This window comes from Schistocerca gregaria, chromosome 2, assembly GCF_023897955.1.
Source record: "Schistocerca gregaria isolate iqSchGreg1 chromosome 2, iqSchGreg1.2, whole genome shotgun sequence".
Lineage (NCBI taxonomy): Eukaryota > Metazoa > Arthropoda > Insecta > Orthoptera > Acrididae > Schistocerca > Schistocerca gregaria.
In genome coordinates, this window is record NC_064921.1 from 63,785,727 (window position 1) to 63,808,484 (window position 22,758).

Below are 22,758 nucleotides of genomic sequence, written 5' to 3' on the forward strand. Positions count from 1 at the left end.
CTTTGTTTTTGTGCCCTACTATTTCTCTCATTATTAGGTTCATTACTATGCCCCAAATCAATACCAGAGGATGATGGATTTAGAGCTGGGACATAATCAGCCTTCAACTTGCATTTCAAATATTCAGCTGTTCACTTTTTGAACCCCTTCATGACCCAAATCAGTAAAACTTTATTGAGGAGATAAGCATTTTCAACTGCAAATGTTTACAGGCATTTATCCGTTTTTGCTTTGTCTCACTGTTTTTAGGAAATGTATGAAACTTAACTCCTGACTTATGTGCTTGTCTACTGTGGTTAGTACAACCAGAAATTGTGCATAAAACTATTATTTTTCAATTAAAAATTTACTCTAAAAACCCCTCAATACGTTGATAATTATGATGTAACTCTGTACTCAATCACCAGTCACTAATAAAAATTCACTCTGCCACAATAAACACTAATCTTACTCATAAATGCAATTACAACACAGTATGTATGGCAGTTGTGGGCTACTGGTTGGGTTCACTCAGATGTCACGACACTGCTTGCTGCTGCATGTGCAGCTGATGATCCCAATCAATTATTCTAGTATCTGTGGTCTGTGTTAAGCCTTGATTATGCCACCTTTATGTTAAGATTCTTCTCCATTTTGTAAAATTATGATATGCATTAAAATCATGAATCTCATTATGTGATGAAAAGTTTGATGTTTAAAAGAAAATTTATGTTTCAGTCATCTGAAAATCACAACCTGGACCAACAATATAAAAGCATTTGATAAATAAATTACAATCTCTGGGCACTGGAGCTATCAATCAGCAAGACAAGTACAGATTGATATTTTTTATATAACTGCCTTTCAATAAACTATTTTTTACCTTGCAAAAATACAATTATTTGATAAAATTAAAATTAGGTTTTTTGTGTTTTTTTATCAGTGAACTATCGTGGAAGGTACTGTACATGCTCTAGCCCCTATTTTGTGGTAATACAAAACAACTTGCCCTTTTCTCAAATTTTAACTTGAATACCTCTTCTGTGATTGTCAAAATCATATTCTGTACCTTCTAAACTAGAGTATCTTTTAGCTGTAGATTATTTTCTCTATAAAAGTCTGTAATTTGTTGTGACATTGAAGTCTACCTATATGTAGAACACTACACATTCTAAAAACACTTTAGGCTGTTTGAAAATGCCTTGTGGATACCTTTAGCATGTCATGAATTTTTAGAAACATAGATTAAAAACTATTCTAAGTATCCTTGTCAGTATGTGTAGGGAAGAACTTATCTAATTTAAATAATTTGCTTCCCAATGAACTTACATAATACTTATGTGGGAAAAAGCTAAGGAAAACACCATAGGCAACACCTACAACCAAGCCAATTAGAATCTGAACAGGTCCCCTTTTCATTAAGTCTCCAAATGCACCTGGAACAGAATATACAATTGCTCATTATTGATTGATTCACTAACATCAATTGATAACAGTAACATGAAGTGTAAATAATAACAGCTATAGATTTAGATATAGTTCATTGACTGTAGTTCTGTATTATCATGTTATTTGTACTGTGAGAATTAACCATAGGTTTTAAAGTATCTGTTATGCCAAGAAACAATGTCTTTAAAATGATTAAATTCCTGATAATGATCAGCAAATGTGGAGCACTCTCTTGTCCTAGGGGAGGGAAAAGGCCACTAAAGGTGGAAGAATCAGCAATAATCAATGGCATGAGGATGTAGAAGGCAATGGAAACCACTGCATTAAAATACATAACTTGTATCTGCAGGACATGGGGCCTGTAATTGAAAAATTGTCATGTTGGCAAAAGTGTACTGCCTCGAGAATGTCGGGGAAAATTTTAGAGACCCTCATATTTCCACCATCTCGAAAAGATGTTATTTTAGAGATGAGTGTGGTAAAGTAGAACTGTGTCTACTGCACTACAATTATGTATGTGCAAGACGGACATGTATCGAATGGATGATCTGTGTGGGCAGCTAGTCACTGAGCCTGCCTAAGAAGTTACACGCCCAGCTCAAGCAATAAATGCGCCATACTCCATGTGACATCAAACATTATTGTGTGAATATTTGAATGTTGTTGAAAGAAGAGAAGAGACAATTACTTACTCATTCTCTCACTTACTTTCATAAAATATGGATAGTTGTCTTGTTAAACTTGGAGAGATTTCTAGACTGTATTTGCAGAAAAATGAATGTGATAATTTCTGACAGACCAGAAGGTGTCAAGCTTATCATAAATGTTTCAGTTGTATGAAAACTGTTATGTGTGATGAAAATACAGTGGTATTGAGTTCAAAGTATTCTCGAGTGTATGGAGTTATTTTAAAAGTATAGAAAATTCCTCCAAAGTACCATCTTATCTTCAGAGAAGAAGTTGTACAGAACATAACAGCTGGCTATCCTGAAAAGAAGATCAGCGAAACAACTATAAATAAGTTCAATAGCCAAGGAGGAGCACGAGTCTTGCACACCAGTACCACACTGCCACCCTTAATTGCCGGAAACTGCCAGAAAAAGTTCCAGAGTAGTCCTGATTCGGATCTACAGGGTGAGTGAGGGGGCCTGTTAAGGGGGAGCTGACCATGAGAAAAATACTGACTAATCAACGAAAGGATAATGTTATATGAATCAGGGCATGGAATGTCAGAAGTCTGAATGTGGTAGGGAAACTAGAAAATTGGAAAAGGGAAATGCAATGGCTCAATCTAGATATAGTAGGGGTCAGTGAAGTAAAATGGGAAGAAGGCAAGAATTTCTGATCAGATGAGTTTAGGGTAATATCAACAGTAGCAGAAAATGGTATAATGGGATTAGGACTCATTATGAATAGGAAGGTAGGGCAGACAGTGTGTTACTGTGAACAGTTCAGTGATAGGTTTGTTCTTACCAGAACTGAGAGCAAACCAACACCGACAATGATAGTTCAGTTATACATGCCAATGTTGCAAACTGAAGATGAAGAGATAGACAAGGTATATGAGCATATTGAGAGGGTAATACAATAGGTAAGGGGAGACGAGAATCTAATAGTCTTTGGGGACTGCAATGCAGTTGTAGGAGAAGGAGTAGAAGAAAAGGTTACAGAAGAATGTGATTTTGGGACAAAGAATGGTAGAGGAGAAAGACTAATTGAGTTCTGTAATAAATTTCAGCTAGTAATAGCACATATTCTGTTCAAGAATCACAAGAGAAGGAGGTATACTTGGAAAAGGCATGGTGATATGGGCAGATTTCAATTAGATTACATCATGGTCAGACAGAAATTACAAAATCAAATAAGAGATTGCAAGGCGTAGCCAGGAGCACATGTAGACTCAGATCACAATGTAGTTGTAAGACATTAGTCAGGAAGAATCAATATGCAAAGAAGTGGGATACAGAAGTGCTATGGAAAGATGAGATATGCTTGAAGTTCTCTAAGGCTATAGGTTCAGCAATAAGGAAAAGCTCAGTAGGCAATACAGTCAAAGAGGAATGTACATCTCTAAAAATGTCCATCACAGAAGTTGGAAAGAAAAACATAGATACAAAAAGGTAACTGTGAAGAAACTATGGGCAATAGAAGGAACACTTCAGTTGATTGATGAGAGAAGGAAGCACAAAAATGTTCTGGGAAACTTGGGAATACAGAAATACAAGTCACTGAGGAATGAAATAAATAGGAAATGCAGGGAAGCTAAGACAAAATGGCTGCATGAAAAATGTGAAGAAATCGAAAAAGAAATGATTATCTGAAGGGCAGACTCAGCATACACAAGAGTCAAAACAACCTTCAGTGAAATTAAAAGCAAGGGTGGTAACATTAAGATGCAACAGGAATTCCACTGTTAAATGCAGAGAAGAGAGCGAATAGGTGGAAAGAATACATTGAAAGTCTCTGTGAGGGGGAGATTTGTCGGATTGACAGAAGAAGAAACAGGAGTTGATTCAGAAGAGATAGGGGATCCAGTATTAGATTCAGAATTTAAAAGAGCTTTGGAGAACTTAAGATCAAATAAGGCATGAGGGATAGATAAAGTTCCATCAGAATTTCTAAAATCATTGGGGAAGTGGCAACAAAACAACTATTAACATTGGTGTGTACAATGTATGATTCTGGCTTTCTGACTTTCAAAAAAATATCATCCACACTGTTCTGAAGACTGAAAGAGCTGACAAGTGCAAGAATTATCACACAAACATCTTAACAGTTCTTGCATCCAAGCTGCTGACAAGAATAATATACAGGAGAATGAAAAAGAAAATCTAGGATTTGCTAAGGTGATGAACAGTTTGGCTTTAGAAAAGTCAAAGGCACAACAGGGGCAATTTTGGTATTGCGGTTAATAATGGAAGCAAGAACAAAGAAAACTAAAGACACATTCATAGTATTTGTCGACCTGGAAAAAGTATTCAACAATGTAATATGGTACAAGCTGTTTGAAATTCTGAGAAAAATAGGGGTAAGCTATAGGGAGAGATGGGTAATATACAATATGTACAAGAGCCAAGATGGAATAATAAGAGTCGATAACCAAGAATGAAATGTTTGGATTAAAAAGGGTGTAAGACAGGGATGAATCTTTTGCTCCTACTGTTCAATCTGTATATCAAAGAAGCAATGGTGGAAATAAAAGAAAGGCTCAGAAGTGAAATTAAAATTTAAGATGAAAGGATATCAATGATACACTTGAGATGTGGTGCTACAGATGAATGATGAAAATGGGGTGGATTGATAAGGCAAAGAATTGGGAGGTTCTATGCAAAATCAGAGAAGAAAGGAATATGTGGAAAACACTGATAAGAAGAAGGGCCAGAATGATAGGAAATATGTTAAGACACAAGGGAATGAGTTCCATGATACTAGAGGGAGCTATAGAGGGCAAAACTGCCAGGAAAACAGAGATTGGAATACATCCAGCAAATAATTGAGGATGTAGATTGCAAGTGTTACTTTGACATTTCTATAGTGAGTGAATTTGAAGAAGGATTACATGATCTGCTGAATGGAATGAACAATCTAATGAGTACAGAATAAAGACTGAGAGTAAATCAAAGAAAGACAAAAGCAACAAGAAGTAACAGACATGAGAACAGTGAGAAACTTAACATCAGGATTGATGGCTATGAAGTGGATGAAGTTAAGGAATTCTGCATTAAGGAATTCTGCTTCCTAGGCAGTGAAATAATCAATGATGTATGGAGCAAAGAGCACATCAAAAGGAGACTAGCAATGGTAAAAAGGCCTTTCCTCACCAAGAGAAGTCTATTAGTATCAAACATAGGCCTTAATTTGAGGAAGAAATTTCTGAGAATGTACGCCTGGAGTACAGCGTTGTATGGTAGTGAAACATGGATTGTGGGAAAACTGGAACAGAAGAGAATCAAAGCATTTGAGATGTGGTGCTACAGTTGAATTATGAAAATTGGATGGACTGATAAGGTAAAGAATGAAGAGGTTCTGCACAGAATCAGAGAAGAAAGGAATATATGGAAAACAATGATAAGGAGAAATGACAGGATGACAGGAAATATGTTAAGACATGGGGGAATGACTTCCATGATACTAGAGAAGCTACAGAGTGCGAAACTACCGGGAAAACAGAAATTGGAATACATCCAGCAAATAAATGAGAATGTAGGTTGCAAGTGCTACTCTGAGATGAAGAAGTTGGCAAAGGAGAAGAATTCATGGTGGGCTGCATCAAACCAGTCAGAAGACTGGTGACACCCCCCCCTCCCCCCCAAAAGTTTCATGATGTATTTAATCTAAATTATTTGATTCATGTACAGGAGACACATCAAAATAGTATTAAAAATTCACCACAAACATAGAATAGCAGATGATAACAAACATCATGATGATGATAATAATAACACAATCCAGTGTGGGATTTATCAACCCCCATCTGGTGTGTCTCCAGGTGGTGGATAGAGGAATGTTCAGTGGATATGACAGGTAGGTGGGAAATAAAGAACCACCCATGGACCAGAAATGACAACCAGAATCCATGCTGTGTCTGACTTGAAGCAAGTGGTGGTATGGTTGGCATCTGTTCACCTGGAGGTGCAACTTTAAACATGGTCCAGGAACTCACAATCCCTGGTTCTACACAACTAGAGAAGCTAGGCAACTGATGACAAGCAAACACAACTTGTACAAGTAATAAAAAAAATTAAAATTACCCCAGGTGGACAATTCGCCCACTCCAAAGTAGCAACCGAGCATCTGGATTTTGGGGAACTTGGACTTATATGAAAGAGCAAGTCAGAGTGTTCTGGTAAACTTTGACAAAAACACACATGTATATGGGCACTTTCAATATTCAGACACTTATTCAACCAGGAAAATTACACAGTCTCACAACAGAACTCACAAAGCAAGAAACTGAAATTCTTGTCTTGCAAGAAACATGATATACAGATTCAGAAATGATAGACTACAGTAATTACAGAATTGTCAAAAGTGGAACACACAAGAAAATTGTCAAAGGAGCAGCACTATTTGGAATGACCTTCATTGTAGACAGAAAAGTGCCAGACTCAATAACAGATGTGAAACCAATCAACAATCAACTAATGATCCTAAGAATCAAACACACAAACAAAAACTACATCTTTATTAATGTACATGCACCAACAAATAGTAATAATAAGAAAGAGCCTGAAAAAACAGAAGGATTCTGTGAAGAAATTGAAACAGAAATTGACAAAATTCCAAAAGGTGATGCGAAAATTCTACTTGGTGACTTCAATGCAAAAATTGGCAGAGAAAACAGATACAAGAAGACATTTGGAAACTGTATATCAGAAAAAATTACCAATAGAAATGGCACATGATTCATTGAATTACGCCAACAAAACAACATAAAAATTATGTCAACATACCAAAAAACAAAAAACGTGGCTATCACCCATTCATCATTTGGGAGAATTCCAGGTTGATCACTTGCAATATCACATTACTACCAAAAAGAAATTCATGATGTGCAAGTATGCAGAGGTGCAAATATTGATATGGATCATTATTTAACCAGAATAAAGGTTGGGTTGTTTTGGGGGAGGAGACCAGACAGCAAGGTCATCAGTCTCATCCGATTAGGGAAAGAAAAGGGAGGAAGTCAGCCATGCGATTTCGAAGGAACCATCTCAACATTTGCATGGAGTGATTTAGGGAAATCATGGACAACCTAAACCAGGATGGCTGGATGCGGAATTGAACCGTCGTCCTCCTGAATGTGAGTCCAGAATAAAAATTGTATTCACACTCAAGAGGGAATTCAAAAGTAAAACATTACTGATTTCAAAATCTGATCTACACAAAATGAAAGACTCCAAATTCACTGAAAAATGGGGAGAACAACACGCAGAAGATTGGGAGAAATTGCAAACTAAAATCATCAAAACAGCAAAAGATGAGATCCCTCTTCACAAAAAACCAAAACACCCTTGGTGGAATCAAGAATGTGAGAAAATGCTAGAAGAAAGAAGGAAGGAATTTCAAAACAACAATTGCAACAAATCAGGAAAAAAACACAGGAGAAATTTTTCAAAATGCACAAATAGACTTCCCAGATTTTAAGACAAATTGTAAAAAAATATGCCAGTAAGGAACTGCAATCAATCAAAGCAAACTTCAAAACCTACAATACATGACTTCTATAAGAGCTTTGCAAACCCGATCAGAGGGTACTCACTACAAAACCTTTGCTTTCAAAAACAAGTTGGTAAACTGCCCCTGACAATTAAAAAAATTGCCAAGTACTAACCACATATTTTTTACAAATTTTAATTGTCCAGAACCCAAAGAGAGAATGTCTAAAGTGCAGCCAGAAATATCACCACAGAACTCGTCACCACCAAAACAAGAAGAAATTTATGTGCACATCAAGAAACTTAAAAGCAATAAAGCATCAGGAGAGAGTGGAACTGTAGCAGAACTCTTGAAGCATGTAGGTCTAAATTCACTCAAAGAAATTATTCAAACAATCCAAAACATCTGGCAAACTGAAAAAATCCTGGATGACAGGAAGATTACTCAGTTTCATCCCCTACAAAAAAAGGTATAAAATCAGATGAAAACAACTATAGACGGATCTCTCTATCAGCAGTAACAGACAAAATTCTATCAGCTTGTCTCTTAAATAGAACACAACAGCAATTAGAACCCAAAGTAGCAGAATATCAAGCAGGATTCAGACCAAACAGATCATTTCTGGAGCAAATTTTAAACCTCACAATAATACCCAAAAAGCGATCTCTCAGACAAAAACCTGTAGTATGCTAATTTGTAGACTTCAAAAAAAGCATATGATTCAATAGACAGGCCCCCACTATACCAAATTTTAGAAGAGAGGGGACTAGACCCCAAAACACAAGAAATCATAAAACAAACACTAATTGGGGGAAATCGCAGAATCCTTCAACATTCAGACAAGTTAGAAGGAAGGTCAGCATTGGCCTTAATATTGATGGTTTATTGATAGCAAAATCGATTTTCAATCACATAGTGATCATCTTCAGTGCTGGAAGTTAAAAAATTCACATAGCGTTCAGTGAATAAAAAACAAAGTGATCATCTTCAGTGCTGGAGGTTAAAAAATTCACATAGCGGTCAGTGAATAAAAAACAAAGGACCACAAATACACCTGAGTAGAAACCAACTGTTGGAAAGAACATACCTGTGGTGTACAAATTAAACTCATAGGCACTGGTATCAAGTTATGATCAGTAACCAAAGCTAAGAAACAATCACAATAACTGAAGCCACTGCTTACATTCACCTATACAGCAGACCTCAGTGTGACAGGGTCTTGGAACACCCTCTATGTGGTGTGTATCATGTGAAGATTTAACAATACTTTACTTGGCAAGAGATTACCACAAAATACCAAAGTGCACTTGAAAATTGTTAACTGAATATTTCGTTTAAATGGAAGCAAAAAAGAAAGGGGGAAATGCACATCTTACCTGCATACGCTGGCGTGTTATTTTCAAACAACTTAAAAAGCATGCAAGAATAAAAATCAACAGGTAAAATTATATGGTGTCAGATTACAGGACTTTTTAGGGTGCAGACTAACAGTTTTTTTTATCGTATTTAACAACGTGACTGCAGACATATTATATATGTCTGCTTGTGTCTGTGTATGTATGGATGGATATGTGTGTGTGTGCGCGAGTATATACCTATCCTTTTTTCCCCCTAAGGTAAGTCTTTCTGCTCCCAGGATTGGAATGACTCCTTACCCTCTCCCTTAAAACCCACATCCTTTCATCTTTCCTTTTCCTTCCCTCTTTCCTGACGAAGCAGCCGCCGGTTGCGAAAGCTCGAAATTCTGTGTGTGTGTTTGTGTGTTTTATTCATTTCCCGCTTGGTAAGTCTTGGAATCTTTGTTTTTAATATATTTTTCCCATGTGGAAGTATATATATGTGGAAATATATATATGATGATGTAAATAAAATAGAAAGAAACTTCCACATGGGAAAAATATCTTAAAAACAAAGATTCCAAGACTTACCAAGCGGGAAAGTGCCGGTAGATAGGCACAATGAATAAAACACACAAACACACACAGAATTTGAGCTTTCGCAACCGGTGGCTGCTTCGTCAGGAAAGAGGGAAGGAAAACGACAGATGAAAGGATGTGGGTTTTAAGGGAGAGGGTAAGGAGTCATTCCAATCCCGGGAGCGGAAAGACTTACCTTAGGGGGAAAAAAGGATAGGTATATACTCTCGCACGCGCGCGCGCGCGCGCACACACACACACACACACACACACACACACACACACACACACACACACACACACACACACGCATACATGCATACATGCATATCCATCCATACATACAAGACACAAGCAGACATATTTCATATATGTCTTGCACTGGTAATGAAGAAGTTTATCATTTGAATCTTTCAGATTAATGAGCACCCAATGAAAAAGACCAAGTTTTTGACTCAATTAATCACTGAAATATTTTGAGTGGTTACAATACCTGGAAGTAATTTAATCCAGAACATTAACATTTGGAATTCCTTCTGTAGCATTTATTTCAGAATGGCCACTATGTTTGTAGCACCAGCAAACATTGCTAGAGGACTATTCCTGAAGATAACATATGAAACAGCATGAGACTAAGTACAGAAGAAATAGCCAGTGCTGCTGAGGTATTAGTGAGTGGTTTTAATATATACTTTTAAAATATTAGTGAAGAATTTCTCTGGTTGTATAAAATATTGCAATAAAAGTTCTACTAGATCACCATCAAAATCAGTAGCCCAAACTCCCAATTTCTTTCCCAGCAAAGCCTAAAGAAATTATACTAACATTTAGTAAGTTGAGAACAAAATTTACAATGGGTAGGGATGAGACCCTGGATTGTGTCATTAAAATGCAGGTGCTCTCATTGCAGTATCATTATACAACCTTATCAACAGTTTATTCACAACTGGAAACATTCTTCTCTGCTTAAAGATAGTGGAATGGTGGAAATCAATCCACTGTTCAAAAATAGCAAGAAAGAAGACATAGCCCATTACAGATCTGTTGATCTGCTATCTGTATTTTAAAAAATGATGTAAAAAGTTTTTCATAACAGATTGCTGAATTTTATAAAGAAGTGCAACATATTATTGTAATAGTACTTGAATTACGTAACCATTACGGCACCTCACCTCAACCTCTCGATACCAGCAATATTATACTGTGTTTCTGTAAAATAGTTAACATATTTCTGTGACAATATTCAGATTTGATTTCATTAATGTAGATGTACTTTGATACATTGATGTGTTTATATTGCAATGATACTATTCTTATGTGTATTCCTTCTTTTGTCACTATAATCATTGTCGTACTTGTAACTCTGATTTTTGGGCATGTAAGCGGTTATTAGAGAGTCAAGTCTTGGTCGTCATGTTGAAAAGATGCAAATTGTAGTCAGTTTATGAAATGTGAACTTTAACAATGAGGAAGATATTTTCAAGTATGTTTTGTATTGTGAAGTGATATTGCGATAAAAGTAATAAAAAAGAAGTGTAACTTAAATTCAGAGTACTGATTACTTTTTTTCATCACCATTGTCTTAACTTGCAAAAGTTTAATCTTCAAGAATGGTTTATGAAACATATGTATAAAACTTTTGAATATCGCAGAATAATACCTAGGCCTCTTTGCATCTGAGCTTGGAATCATCACCACCTAGATTGAGCAACAAGTTCACAATGAGACCAGCACGGGAAACACAAAATGATGAGTGCCTAGTTTATCCATTATTTCAAAAAATGACTTTAACTGTGCTCTAATGACGCCTGCCACATTATATAACTTTGTTGTTGCCCGCAAATGCAATATTTAGCAGCATGAGCAACACTACAATCATTATTAATTTTTGACCTTTGTTGTGGTAGGGTTGTTAGAACATGGGGGTTCGTCCGAGATAGGCAGCACCAAATATTCAAAAATTAACTGTAGATGTGTTTCAGCAAAAGTACATAGTGAATCTGTTATAAAAATATCCTCAAAAACCTGGCAATTAAAAATTAAGGAGACATAACCACAGGACGAAAAAGGATCTGTCTCGCGTGTGTAAAGACAAAGGATTTAAAATAAATGCTACGACTGGATTCAAATGGAGAAGACTTCAGCTATAAATTAAGTAAGAAGTCTAACGAATTTTGTAATTTGGTATTGTCATTTTTACTAGTTCATTCTTTGTTAACAGTTAATAATGGACAAAATTAATGAAGGGGAAGAAATAGTGGAAAGGGGGGGGATAAAAAACTTGATAAAATGGAATTAATACTGCAACTCCTGAATAAGCAGAATGAAAATATACATAATTTAAAATCTGAAATGAGGGCTGAAATTGATGAAAGGCAAGGGTAGAATTTGAACAAGCAATTAAATGTAATAAAAACTGAGTTAAGCAAGGTCAAAAATACACTGGAAGGTAACTTAAAGGTGATAGAATCGAGGGTAGACAATGTGGAGAAAAGAGTAATTGTTTTTGAAAATGAATTCAGGAACTTCAAAATGAAAATGAATAACTAGATGCAAAATTAGATGATTTGAAAGCAAACAATGTTAATGCAATCAGTAGTGTTGAGAAAAAGGTTGACAGTTTAGAATCAAATCTTACCAATGAAGTAGACAATTAAAAACTGAAATAAATCAAGTTGAAGAATGTAACAAAAATTTGTACAGTCATGGACCAGTATGGTCAAACCTGTTAGTGAAAAGTTTTCCTTGTGATGATTCGCACCAAGTTGATATTTTGCACCATTGCAAGGACAATTTTGTGCCAGGAATGTCTGATAATTCAAAAATTAAATTTGTCAAAAAATTTCTTGAAGGGGAGGCCCTATCCTGGGCTAACCAAAATTTTGATCAGTGGGAAATCTTTGCAAATTTTGAGAAAAGCTTCCTAAACAAATTTTGGTCAGAATCTGAACAGGGGAGGGTTAAATCTCAATTTTTAAATAGACCTATTTTCAGAGGGAGAGTGGGCACGATGAAAGCATTTTGTAAAGATCAATTGAGAAAATTAATACATTTAGATAAACCTTTTGATGAAATGACACAAATAGATGCGCTGAAAAGAAGGCTACCTGAAAAATTGAAATGGGATTTAGTTCATGGGCATGATGATTCTTTGGAAAAATTTTTAAAATATGTGGATAAATTGGATAGGGCATTAGAAATAGGGAATATGCAAAATTTTAACAATGGTGAACACCAACGGGGGGTGGGGGGGGGGGGGGGGGTGGGGGTGGTATTCAAACAGGTATGGATAGAGGAGGGAATACAGAGACAATAGACATGAATAACACAGGGGAAACAATAGTTATTATAATGGTAATGACAGAGACAGGGATAGAAAATCTGGAAATAGAAACAGGCGGGATGACAGAAACAGGGGGGGACCAAATTTGGAGATCAAACAACAGAGAAAACAGGCAGGAAAATTCTGGACCACCTCAATGAGGGTTCACAGTTTTGGGGTGAGAAAATTTAATCACAATAGGACCTACAATAATAACTGGGAATTTACAGACAGAGGAAGAAGTAGAAATGTAATTTATTATTATAATAAAACCAGTGGAAGACAAAACAAATACACACTTCAAATAACAGACACTCATATTCAACACCAAGTTAATACCTTAAATTTTTGATCAGAAATTTTGGGATACAATAAGAGAAAATAATCATGTTGAAAACAATAAGGTAACTACTTCCGAGAACAAGCCAGATGAGGATATTGCAATTGTACCAGAATTTTATAATTGGGTAGAGAATGATAATCTATGTAATTCTGAAGTATCTGACAAACATTACAGCTCTGCTTAGAATAAGTTATTTAATGAAAATGAAAAGTTATGTGAAGAGAGAGAGATGGAACTTAATGTGGCTGTGGATAGAATGCATTTTGATTTTGATGAAAATATGGAAGCTAATGATGTTGTTGAGAGTTGTGCAGAGGTAAGTAATGGTGAGATTAATGCTGTGGGTAAGTATCAGGTATTCGTTGAGATTATTTCAAGTTAAGTAGTGAAGCTATGTGATAATGAAGTTGATAATTGTGAGCAGTATGATGAGGTAAGTGTGGTTAGTAATGAGGAAGTGGACACTCGTGCATCTGAAGAACAGGTAAAGTTAAGTCAGTGTAACCAATCTAATGTAGCAGAGGACTGTAATGTTGTGCCAGCTAATAGTATGAAGTATTTAAACCCTCATACAAGTTCTGAAAGAAAGAGCGAAAAATTTTTAAAAATATTATGGAACAGTTACAATTACAAAAAAGATAGGGAGGAGTTGTGGAACTATTTAGCTAAAATTTGCAGAAGGTTATATCCTCACTGGTGGCAAAATGTAAAATGTAATGAATATCTGTTGTATGCTCAACCTGTTGTATCCATGGATGACGCTAATGAAAGTGTTGATGTGTGTGTGAAGCTATTAAAAACTGATCAGGAAAATAATGAGGGCAATTTTAGAGAAATTTAAAATGACCTGTTACATGAACCATTAAAAGAAAAAGTAGAAGAATGTGAATTAGGGTGTCCATACATTAAAGCTAAAGTAAACAATTTGGAGGGTAAATGTCTCATTGACACAGGGAGTCCTATTTCAGCCATTTCAGAAAAATTGAAAAATAAAATTAAAGACAGTGTTGATTTTGTTGAGGCTCCTGTGATGGGAGTAAAGATAAGAGGAGCTACAGGCAAACACAGTAAAGTCATCAAAAGTCAAGTATTTTTAAAATTTGAGCTGGGTTGTCTTGTTATTCCAAGTTTAGAAGAGACATACTGTTTGGCATGGACTGGGTGTTAAAGGTAAGTACTGCATTTAGCTGGGGTGAGATGAAGTTAATTGTGTGTTAACCCAAAAGCAATGTTACTGTGTGTACACAAATGTTTATTATACACTGTGGAGAAGGTTGCAATCATGTCAGGAAAATCATAGACTATGAAGAGAATTTGTACAGTTATGATGAAAAGCCTGAGCTAAATTTTTCTGGTCAAAATTATGAAAACCTAGTTAAAAGTAAAGTAGAAGAAGCAATTAATTTGGACAGTGATCAAAAGCGACAGTTGGAAAATTTATTGTGGGAATTTTGAGATGTTTTCAATCAAAAACCTAGAAGAGTCAGGAATTATCAATGCACTTTACACCTTAAAAATCATGAACCTTTTTTCCTCAAGCCTTATAGTATTCCTTTTGCAAAAATAAATGAAGTAGAGAATGAGATACAAAAAATGGAAGTATGGGGCATAATCGAAAGAAGTAACAGTGAATATAATAATCCTTTGGTGGTGGTTTCCAAACATGGAGGGGGTGTTAGACTTGTACTCGATTCTAGGCACCTTAACAAATTTTTGAAAAGAGAAAATGATCATCCAGAAAACATAGATGAACTGTTACATAAATTTGAATGTGTGAAATTTATGAGTAGCTTAAGCAGCTTAGACTTAACTTCAGGCTTTCACCAAATTCCTTTAGAAATAAATTCTTGAAAATACACTGCATTTTTGCATGGGGGGAAAAGTTATCATTACCGTGTTGCTGAGTTTATTAAAGCATTAGATCTTGTTTTGGGGATGAACTACTGTCTAAACTTACTGTATATGTAGATGATATTTTGATTTCTGGAAAAACATGGGAAGAACATTTTGAATTGCTAACACATGTGTGTACAAAATTAAGGGAAGGGGGTATGACCTTAAAGTTAGAAAAATGTAAATTTGGGGTTAGTGAATTGAAATGTTTGGGACATTATTCCGGAAAAGGGTATTGAACCTGACAGAGAAAAAATTGAAGCTATAGAGAATTTCCCTGTTGCTAAAAATAAAAAACAATTAAAATCTTTTTTCGGGCTTGCTTGCTTTTACAGAAAGTGTCAGTACTCAAGCTATGAATGCTTCTTGTTTATGTAATCTATTAAAGAAAAATATTGTCTGGGATTGGTCATCTGATTGTCAAAAAGCATTTGATGAGATAAAGAAACAACTTTCACAGAGCAGAATTCTATATAGGCCTGACATGTCTTTACCCTTCTGTTTGATGACTGACAGCAGTAATACAGAATTAGGAGCACACTTATTTCAGAAAAAAAGTCGTAAGAGATCATATTGAACACCATTCCATTCCATTGCATTTGCTATTAGAGTTACTTACAGGAGGGTAGGCTTTATCATAGTAGAATTGCCAGATGGGCATTATTCTTACAACAATTTGATTATGAAATTAAATATATTAAGGGGAAGGAGAATGTTATTGCTAATGCACTTTCTAGGCCACCTATTGGGCTAAATTTTGAAAATGAAACAGATAATGATGACAAAAATTTCAAAATTATGCATTTGAAGAGGATGAAAGAGGAAGGAGAAAATTTAAAAATTTGTAATGACATTGGGAAACATCAAAATCATGATGAAAATTGGAAATAGGTAAAAAGTTATTTGGGAGTTAAGCAAAAGGTAGATGATTATTATAAGGTACACAAAGGGATTCTGTTCAGAAATCCATTTGGATGACTGGAAATTATGTTGGCCTGAGCAACACATAGACACATTAGTTAAGTATATACGTGAGAGCTTTGGACATTGTGGTTCTGCCAAATGCATACAAAAGATTCACGAAAACGTCTACTTTTATAATATTGCCAGAAGAGTGAAGAAAAAACTATTAGCCTGTGATCGATGCCAAAGAGTAAAGATGAATAATCAAACATGCAGAGGGATGATGCAAAATATTTTGCCCAGCAAAAATTTAGAGCTGATAGCTTGCGACATTTACGGATCCCTTCCCAAGTCAAAAGGAGGTTACAGTTATATCTTTGTGATTGTTGACATATTCTCAAAATTCATCAAATTGTATCCATTAAGGAAAACCACAAGTAAACAGATTACATCTAAATTAACCAGTGATTATTTCAATAAGGTAGGTACTCCACGCAAACATAAAACATATTTTGATTTCAGTTTATCACCCGTCCAGTAATCCAGCAGAGAGGCACATAAGAGAGATAGGGAGGTTGTGCAGAACATATTGTAGTAAGAACCATGTAAATATTGAATATGTAAATGATTTCGAAGACATAATGGACAGTTTTCAACATACATCCACTAGCTTTTCACCATTCAAAATTATGTTTAACAAAAGACCTACTAGCTTTATTACTGAACACATAGATTTTCCAGTTTGTCAAATTTTGTCACCTCAGGAGAGAGAAAAAATTGTAAAAGACACCATGAAAAAACAAGCAGATTACAGAAAGGAACGACACGATGCAAAAGGCAGGTTTTCACACTTTAATATTGGTGATTTGGTTTTGGTTAAAATGAGAGAAAAATCTAAACTTATGACTTCAGAATTAAAGAAATTTTTTGACATTTAATAGGACTGTTTGAGGTGAAAGAAAACCCTTACCCAAATGCTTACAGATAGATCTATCCAAAGTCTAGGAAATTATTTGGTTTGAGGAATGTAACTGAATTGAAACCTTATAAGTCTGATACCTAGAATAAAATTTGCAAATCTCAATAACCTGGAATACAAGGAAAATATTTTACATTTTATATTGTTTATGAAGTTTGTTCCCTATCATGTGATATGGAAACTATATATGATACTGAAGCTTACTTATTGTTGAAAGGAAGTGCAAAATGATTTTGCTTTATGAACCATGTACACATGTAATATATGTACTATTCATTGAATATATGAATAGATATAAGAAAATATTTTGATGGTTGCTTCTGCATTTTATTTTATTTGTGTGGTCGGACATGTACTATTTTAGTTGTAGTTTACTCATGTTAGTTATTAGACATTTTGATGAACATTTTGACATTCATATTTTGTGCTTACTATTGTTTAAAATATACTCTTGAAGTATTAGTAGTATGACTTGTTAAGGACGTTATGTCTGGTAAGCAGTGGAGTCATGAACAATTACTCATTTTGGTAACATAATACACTCCTGGAAATGGAAAAAAGAACGCATTGACACCGGTGTGTCAGACCCACCATACTTGCTCCGGACACTGCGAGAGGGCTGTACAAGCAATGATCGCACGCACGGCACAGCGGAAACACCAGGAACCGCGGTGTTGGCCGTCGAATGGCGCTAGCTGCGCAGCATTTGTGCACCGCCGCCGTCAGTGTCAGCCAGTTTGCCGTGGCATACGGAGCTCCATCGCAGTCTTTAACACTGGTAGCATGCCGCGACAGCGTGGACGTGAACCGTATGTGCAGCTGATGGACTTTGAGTGAGGGCGTATAGTGGGCATGCGGGAGGCCGGGTGGACGTACCGCCGAATTGCTCAACACGTGGGGCATGAGGTCTCCACAGTACATCGATGTTGTCGCCAGTGGTCGGCGGAAGGTGCACGTGCCCATCGACCTGGGATCGGACCGCAGCGACGCACGGATGCACGGCAAGACCGTAGGATCCTATGCAGTGCCGTAGGGGACCCCACCGCCACTACCCAGCAAATTAGGGACACTGTTGCTCCTGGGGTATCGGCGAGGACCATTCGCAACCGTCTCCATGAAGCTGGGCTATGGTCCCGCACACCGTTAGGCCGTCTTCCGCTCACGCCCCAACATCATGCAGCCTGCCTCCAGCGGTATCGCGACAGGCGTGAATGGAGGGACGAATGGAGACGTGTCGTCTTCAGCAATGAGAATCGCTTCTGCCTTGGTGTCAATGATGATCGTATGCGTGTTTGGCGCCGTGCAGGTGAGCGCCACAATCAGGACTGCATACGACCGAGGCACACAGGGCCAACACCCGGCATCATGGTGTGGGGAGCGATCTCCTACACTGGCCGTACACCTCTGGTGATCGTCGAGGGGACACTGAATAGTGCACGGTACATCCAAACCGTCATCGAACCCATCGTTCTACCATTCCTAGACCGGCAAGGGAACTTGCTGTTCCAACAGAACAATGCACGTCCGCATGTATCCCGTGCCACGCAACGTGCTCTAGAAGGTGTAAGTCAACTACCCTGGCCAGCAAGATCTCCGGATCTGTCCCCCATTGAGCATGTTTGGGACTGGATGAAGCGTCGTCTCACGCGGTCTGCATGTCCAGCACGAACGCTGGTCCAACTGAGGCGCCAGGTGGAAATGGCATGGCAAGCCATTCCACAGGACTACATCCAGCATCTCTACGATCGTCTCCATAGGAGAATAGCAGCCTGCATTGCTGCGAAAGGTGGATATACACTGTACTAGTGCCAACATTGTGCATGCTCTGTTGCCTGTGTCTATGTGCCTGTGGTTCTGTCAGTGTGATCATGTGATGTATCTGACCCCAGGAATGTGTCAATAAAGTTTCCCCTTCTTGGGACAATGAATTCACGGTGTTCTTATTTCAATTTCCAGGAGTGTATTTATGGAAGAGCCTATCATTTATACAAGCTTAAATTTGTGACTATTTTTTTCATGTGCTGATGTCATTTATGCTGAAAACACTTTGTTGCTGTTATTATATTTTCTGAGCCTATGTGTTGGAACTTACTGAAGTTTGTCCTTGGACACATTATGAAAAGACTGAAGTTAGAATATTGTGGACAGGCTATGCCTGCTTATTTGCCCACTTGACAGTTAGCATGTGTGAAATTGAGAAGAACTTTCCACAATGTGGAATTAAATCATTTTTTGTGTGTATTATTGGTATCTGTCTGCCTTTGGAGGCAACACATAGATACTAACAATTATCATTTTTCTTAGTTTTGTTTTTGTATATAACATGTTTAGGATTAGTGTGATACCTTTTGATATTTTGCATATACACAAATTTTTGATATGACGTATCTTATCCTTACCTCTTACAATAATATTTCTTCTGTTTTTGTAAGACTCAGTGTAGCTCTGAGCACTTTTCTTCCTTTGTACATGTCATATTGTAGGTTTTTATGATACAGTTAGATTGGATCTGTATTGGGGGGGAGGGGGTGAATATTGGGATAGACAATATATATCAGTGATGGGTTTCTTAAGCTACTGTAAGGGGATTATCACAGTCGTCCGTTCTGCCATGTCTGCATTGTATTTTATATTGGTGGGCAGCTGTTGATATTCTGCTCTCAGTTATATTTTTTGAGCCCTTCCCTTTTATTTCTTATCCTACTGCCTGTCACTGATTCTATTCTATTTTACTTCTTCTGCTGTTGAGTGGGAGGCTAGGCTGAACTCTCCAGTAATACCTATTTCTATCTTTCTTTTCCATCCACATATTTTGAGGTATCGCTCCTCCCTTGCTGCAGTGTCTATAATTGTACCATGTTCTCATGTTCTTCAGTACAGATCAACAAGCAATTGTTTTCTTAAATACTGTCTGGTAATACTTTTGTTTGTCACAAATTTCCATGTTAATGTAGTAAACTGTATCTGGTTGAATAACTTTGAAATTAATTTCCAAATTTATATATACACCATCATACCGTATTATAGTAGAGTGAAAGGTGCAGAAAGTTGAAGGCCTATGGGTAATAAAAGCTTGCTTATGACATCACAAACAAGATTTTTTTTTAAGTAATGTTAAAAATTGAGAAATTAAATATGTGTTGTAATCTATAGAATTTTTATTGAATATGAATAATAATTGTTAGACTATTATAATCTTTCATATTGTTTCTTTTATGTCATTCTACAAATGTTTCATTATTCTTGGTGACACAATATAACACTGAATATCTGTGTAGGAACTTATACTGAACTGAAGAGTAAAGCCTATGTAATAATTTCAGGTCACTACCTGTGTAGATAAAGAACCCACCAGCTAAAAGGAACTATGTAAAGGGAATACTTATGGACCTGCTATTAGAGAAAAAAACTTAACTAGGAGAACAGGAACTACAGAGGGGAAATGGACAGTGAGTTATATATGAATGATGGAGTGAAAATAACAATTGGACTCCTGTTTGAAAAAATTTTAATATTTTTCTTATTATATTGCCAGGAGACATATTCTGTGCTCATGTACATAGTTGTAACTAAGATTCAAAAATGTTATGAGTTTTTCTTTGCATACAATATGTTACAGATTAACAGATTACATTTTGATGTTAGTGTGTACCGTTATAAAGAGAGTGAAGGGAGACCTGTTGTAAAATTTAGTAATTTTTGCAAGTTTGAAATCAAATGCAGCCAATCCCATGCAGTTTGTGCATGGAACTGTGTGTGTGTGTGTGTGTGTGTGTGTGTGTGTGTGTGTGTGTGTGTGTGGTGGCGGTGGTGGTGGTGGTGGTGGTGGGGGGGGGGGGGGGGGGTTATAATAGTACTTGAATTACATAACCATTATGGCACCTCACCTCAATCTCTCGATACCAGCAATATTGTACTGTGTTTCTGTAAAATAGTTAACATATTTCTGTGACAATATTCAGATTTGATTTCATTAATGTAGAGGTACTTTGATACATTGATATGTTTATATTGCAATGATATTATTCTTATGTGTAGTCTTTCTTTTGTCACTATGATCTTTGTCCTACTTGTAACTCTGGTTTTTCGGCATGTAAGCAGTTAATAGAGAGTCAAGTCTTGGTCGTCATGTTGAAAAGACGCAAATTGTAGTCAGTTTATGAAATGTGAACTTTAACAGTGAGGAAGATATTTTCAAGTATGTTTTATATTGTGAAGTGATATTGCAATAAAAGTAATAAAAAAAGAAGTGTAACTTAAATTTGGAGTGCTGATTATTTTTTTACATCACCATTGTCTTAACTTGCAAAAGTTTAATCTTCAAGAATGGTTTATGAAACGCATCTATAAAACTTTTGAATATCGCAGAATGACACCTAGGCCTCTTTGCATCCGAGCTTGGAATCACCACCACCTAGACTGAGCCATGAGTTCACAACGAGACCAGCATGGGAAACACAAAAAGATGAGTGCCTAGTTTATCCATTATTTCAAAAAATGACTTTATTAACTGTGCTCTAATGATACCTGCCACATAATATAACTTTGTTGTTGCCCAAAAATGCAATATTTAGCAGCGTGACCAATACTACAATCATAATTAATTTTTGACCTTTGTTGTGGTAGGGTTGTTAGATTTTCCACAGACAAATTTGATTTCCAGAAAGGCCAATTAACAGAAATAGCAATATTTGAAATTCTAGGTGAAGTGCACTGAAAACTTGATTGTAGAGAAAAGTAACTGGGGCATACTTTCATCTTTCTAAAGCCTTTGACATCATAGACCTTATCCTACTGCTGCAGAAACTTGACAGTATTGATACCAGAGGTACACCTAACTGGGTAAAATCCTTCTCAGGTGGGAACCCTCTCTGCAATATATCCTACACCCCATAACCCACCTGCCTTAAACCTTTGTTAGGCAATGTCCTTCACCCACTGTCCCGTTTCCTATCCCCATTCCACCATGTTTTATTCCACAAGTGTACTGACAGTCTTTCTACTTTTCTCCTTTTCCACTCACTGCCTCCCCCGCTCTCCCCCACCCCCCTCCTCCCCTTTGTCACCTCCAGACTGCTCCTAGTCAGCCTACCCTCTATCTACCACACCCCTGTATGGTCCCACAAACAACGCTTTACTGTCTCCCACTTGTATCCTGCTCTCCCTACCCTTCATGCTCCAGCCTTCTCCCCCACCCCCCGTACCCGCCCACTCGGATTGCTTCTCCCATCATGTGCGGTTACTTGCAATCTGGTCCTGGCAACCAGAAGCAATGCTCATGTTGTCAATTTTAGAAGACACTCTCAGGCCAAAAGTCTATGTGTTTAGTAGTCTTTTTGTAGAGTCCATCTGCGACTCAGCATCTCCACTATTTCATGAGTAGCAATCTATCCTTTTCATAATATTGTCATTATGCCATTTGTAGAGTCCATCTGCGACTCAGCATCTTCACTATTTCATGAGTAGCAATGTATCCTTTTCATAATATTGTCATTATGCCATCCTGGATTTTCCATTGTTTTATTTTACCAGAATTTTAAACTCAGTAGGTATGTAGCCACACGAAACACAAGTGAATGCTGGTGTAGCATTGTGCATCCAGGGGCAAGAAACTGATGGGAAAGGCCAGCATGTACACCACACGAGCGGAACAGAAACAAGAAATGCTACAAATGAATTGTGCAGAGAATGTAGGGTGGCGTCCTTGTATAACTGATTAATAGAAAGATGAGAATCTGGGAGATGAAATAATCTTCAAAGAAACTTAGGGTACAGACAACATAGTTTTTTTAAATTTTTCCTTACTTTATTTGTA

The 22,758-nt window shown here is 36.8% G+C and overlaps 1 protein-coding gene across 1 annotated transcript in view; it reads right to left on the bottom strand.

Annotated features, from left to right (window-relative positions):
- LOC126336329 (sodium/hydrogen exchanger 9B2-like) overlaps nucleotides 1–22,758 on the bottom strand; it is a 336,730-nt gene that overhangs the window by 97,654 nt on the left and 216,318 nt on the right. Inside the window, exon 6 of the mRNA XM_049999893.1 lies at nucleotides 1,309–1,415. Coding sequence (XP_049855850.1) covers nucleotides 1,309–1,415 — 107 coding nt within the window. The remainder of the gene's footprint in view (nucleotides 1–1,308; nucleotides 1,416–22,758) is intronic.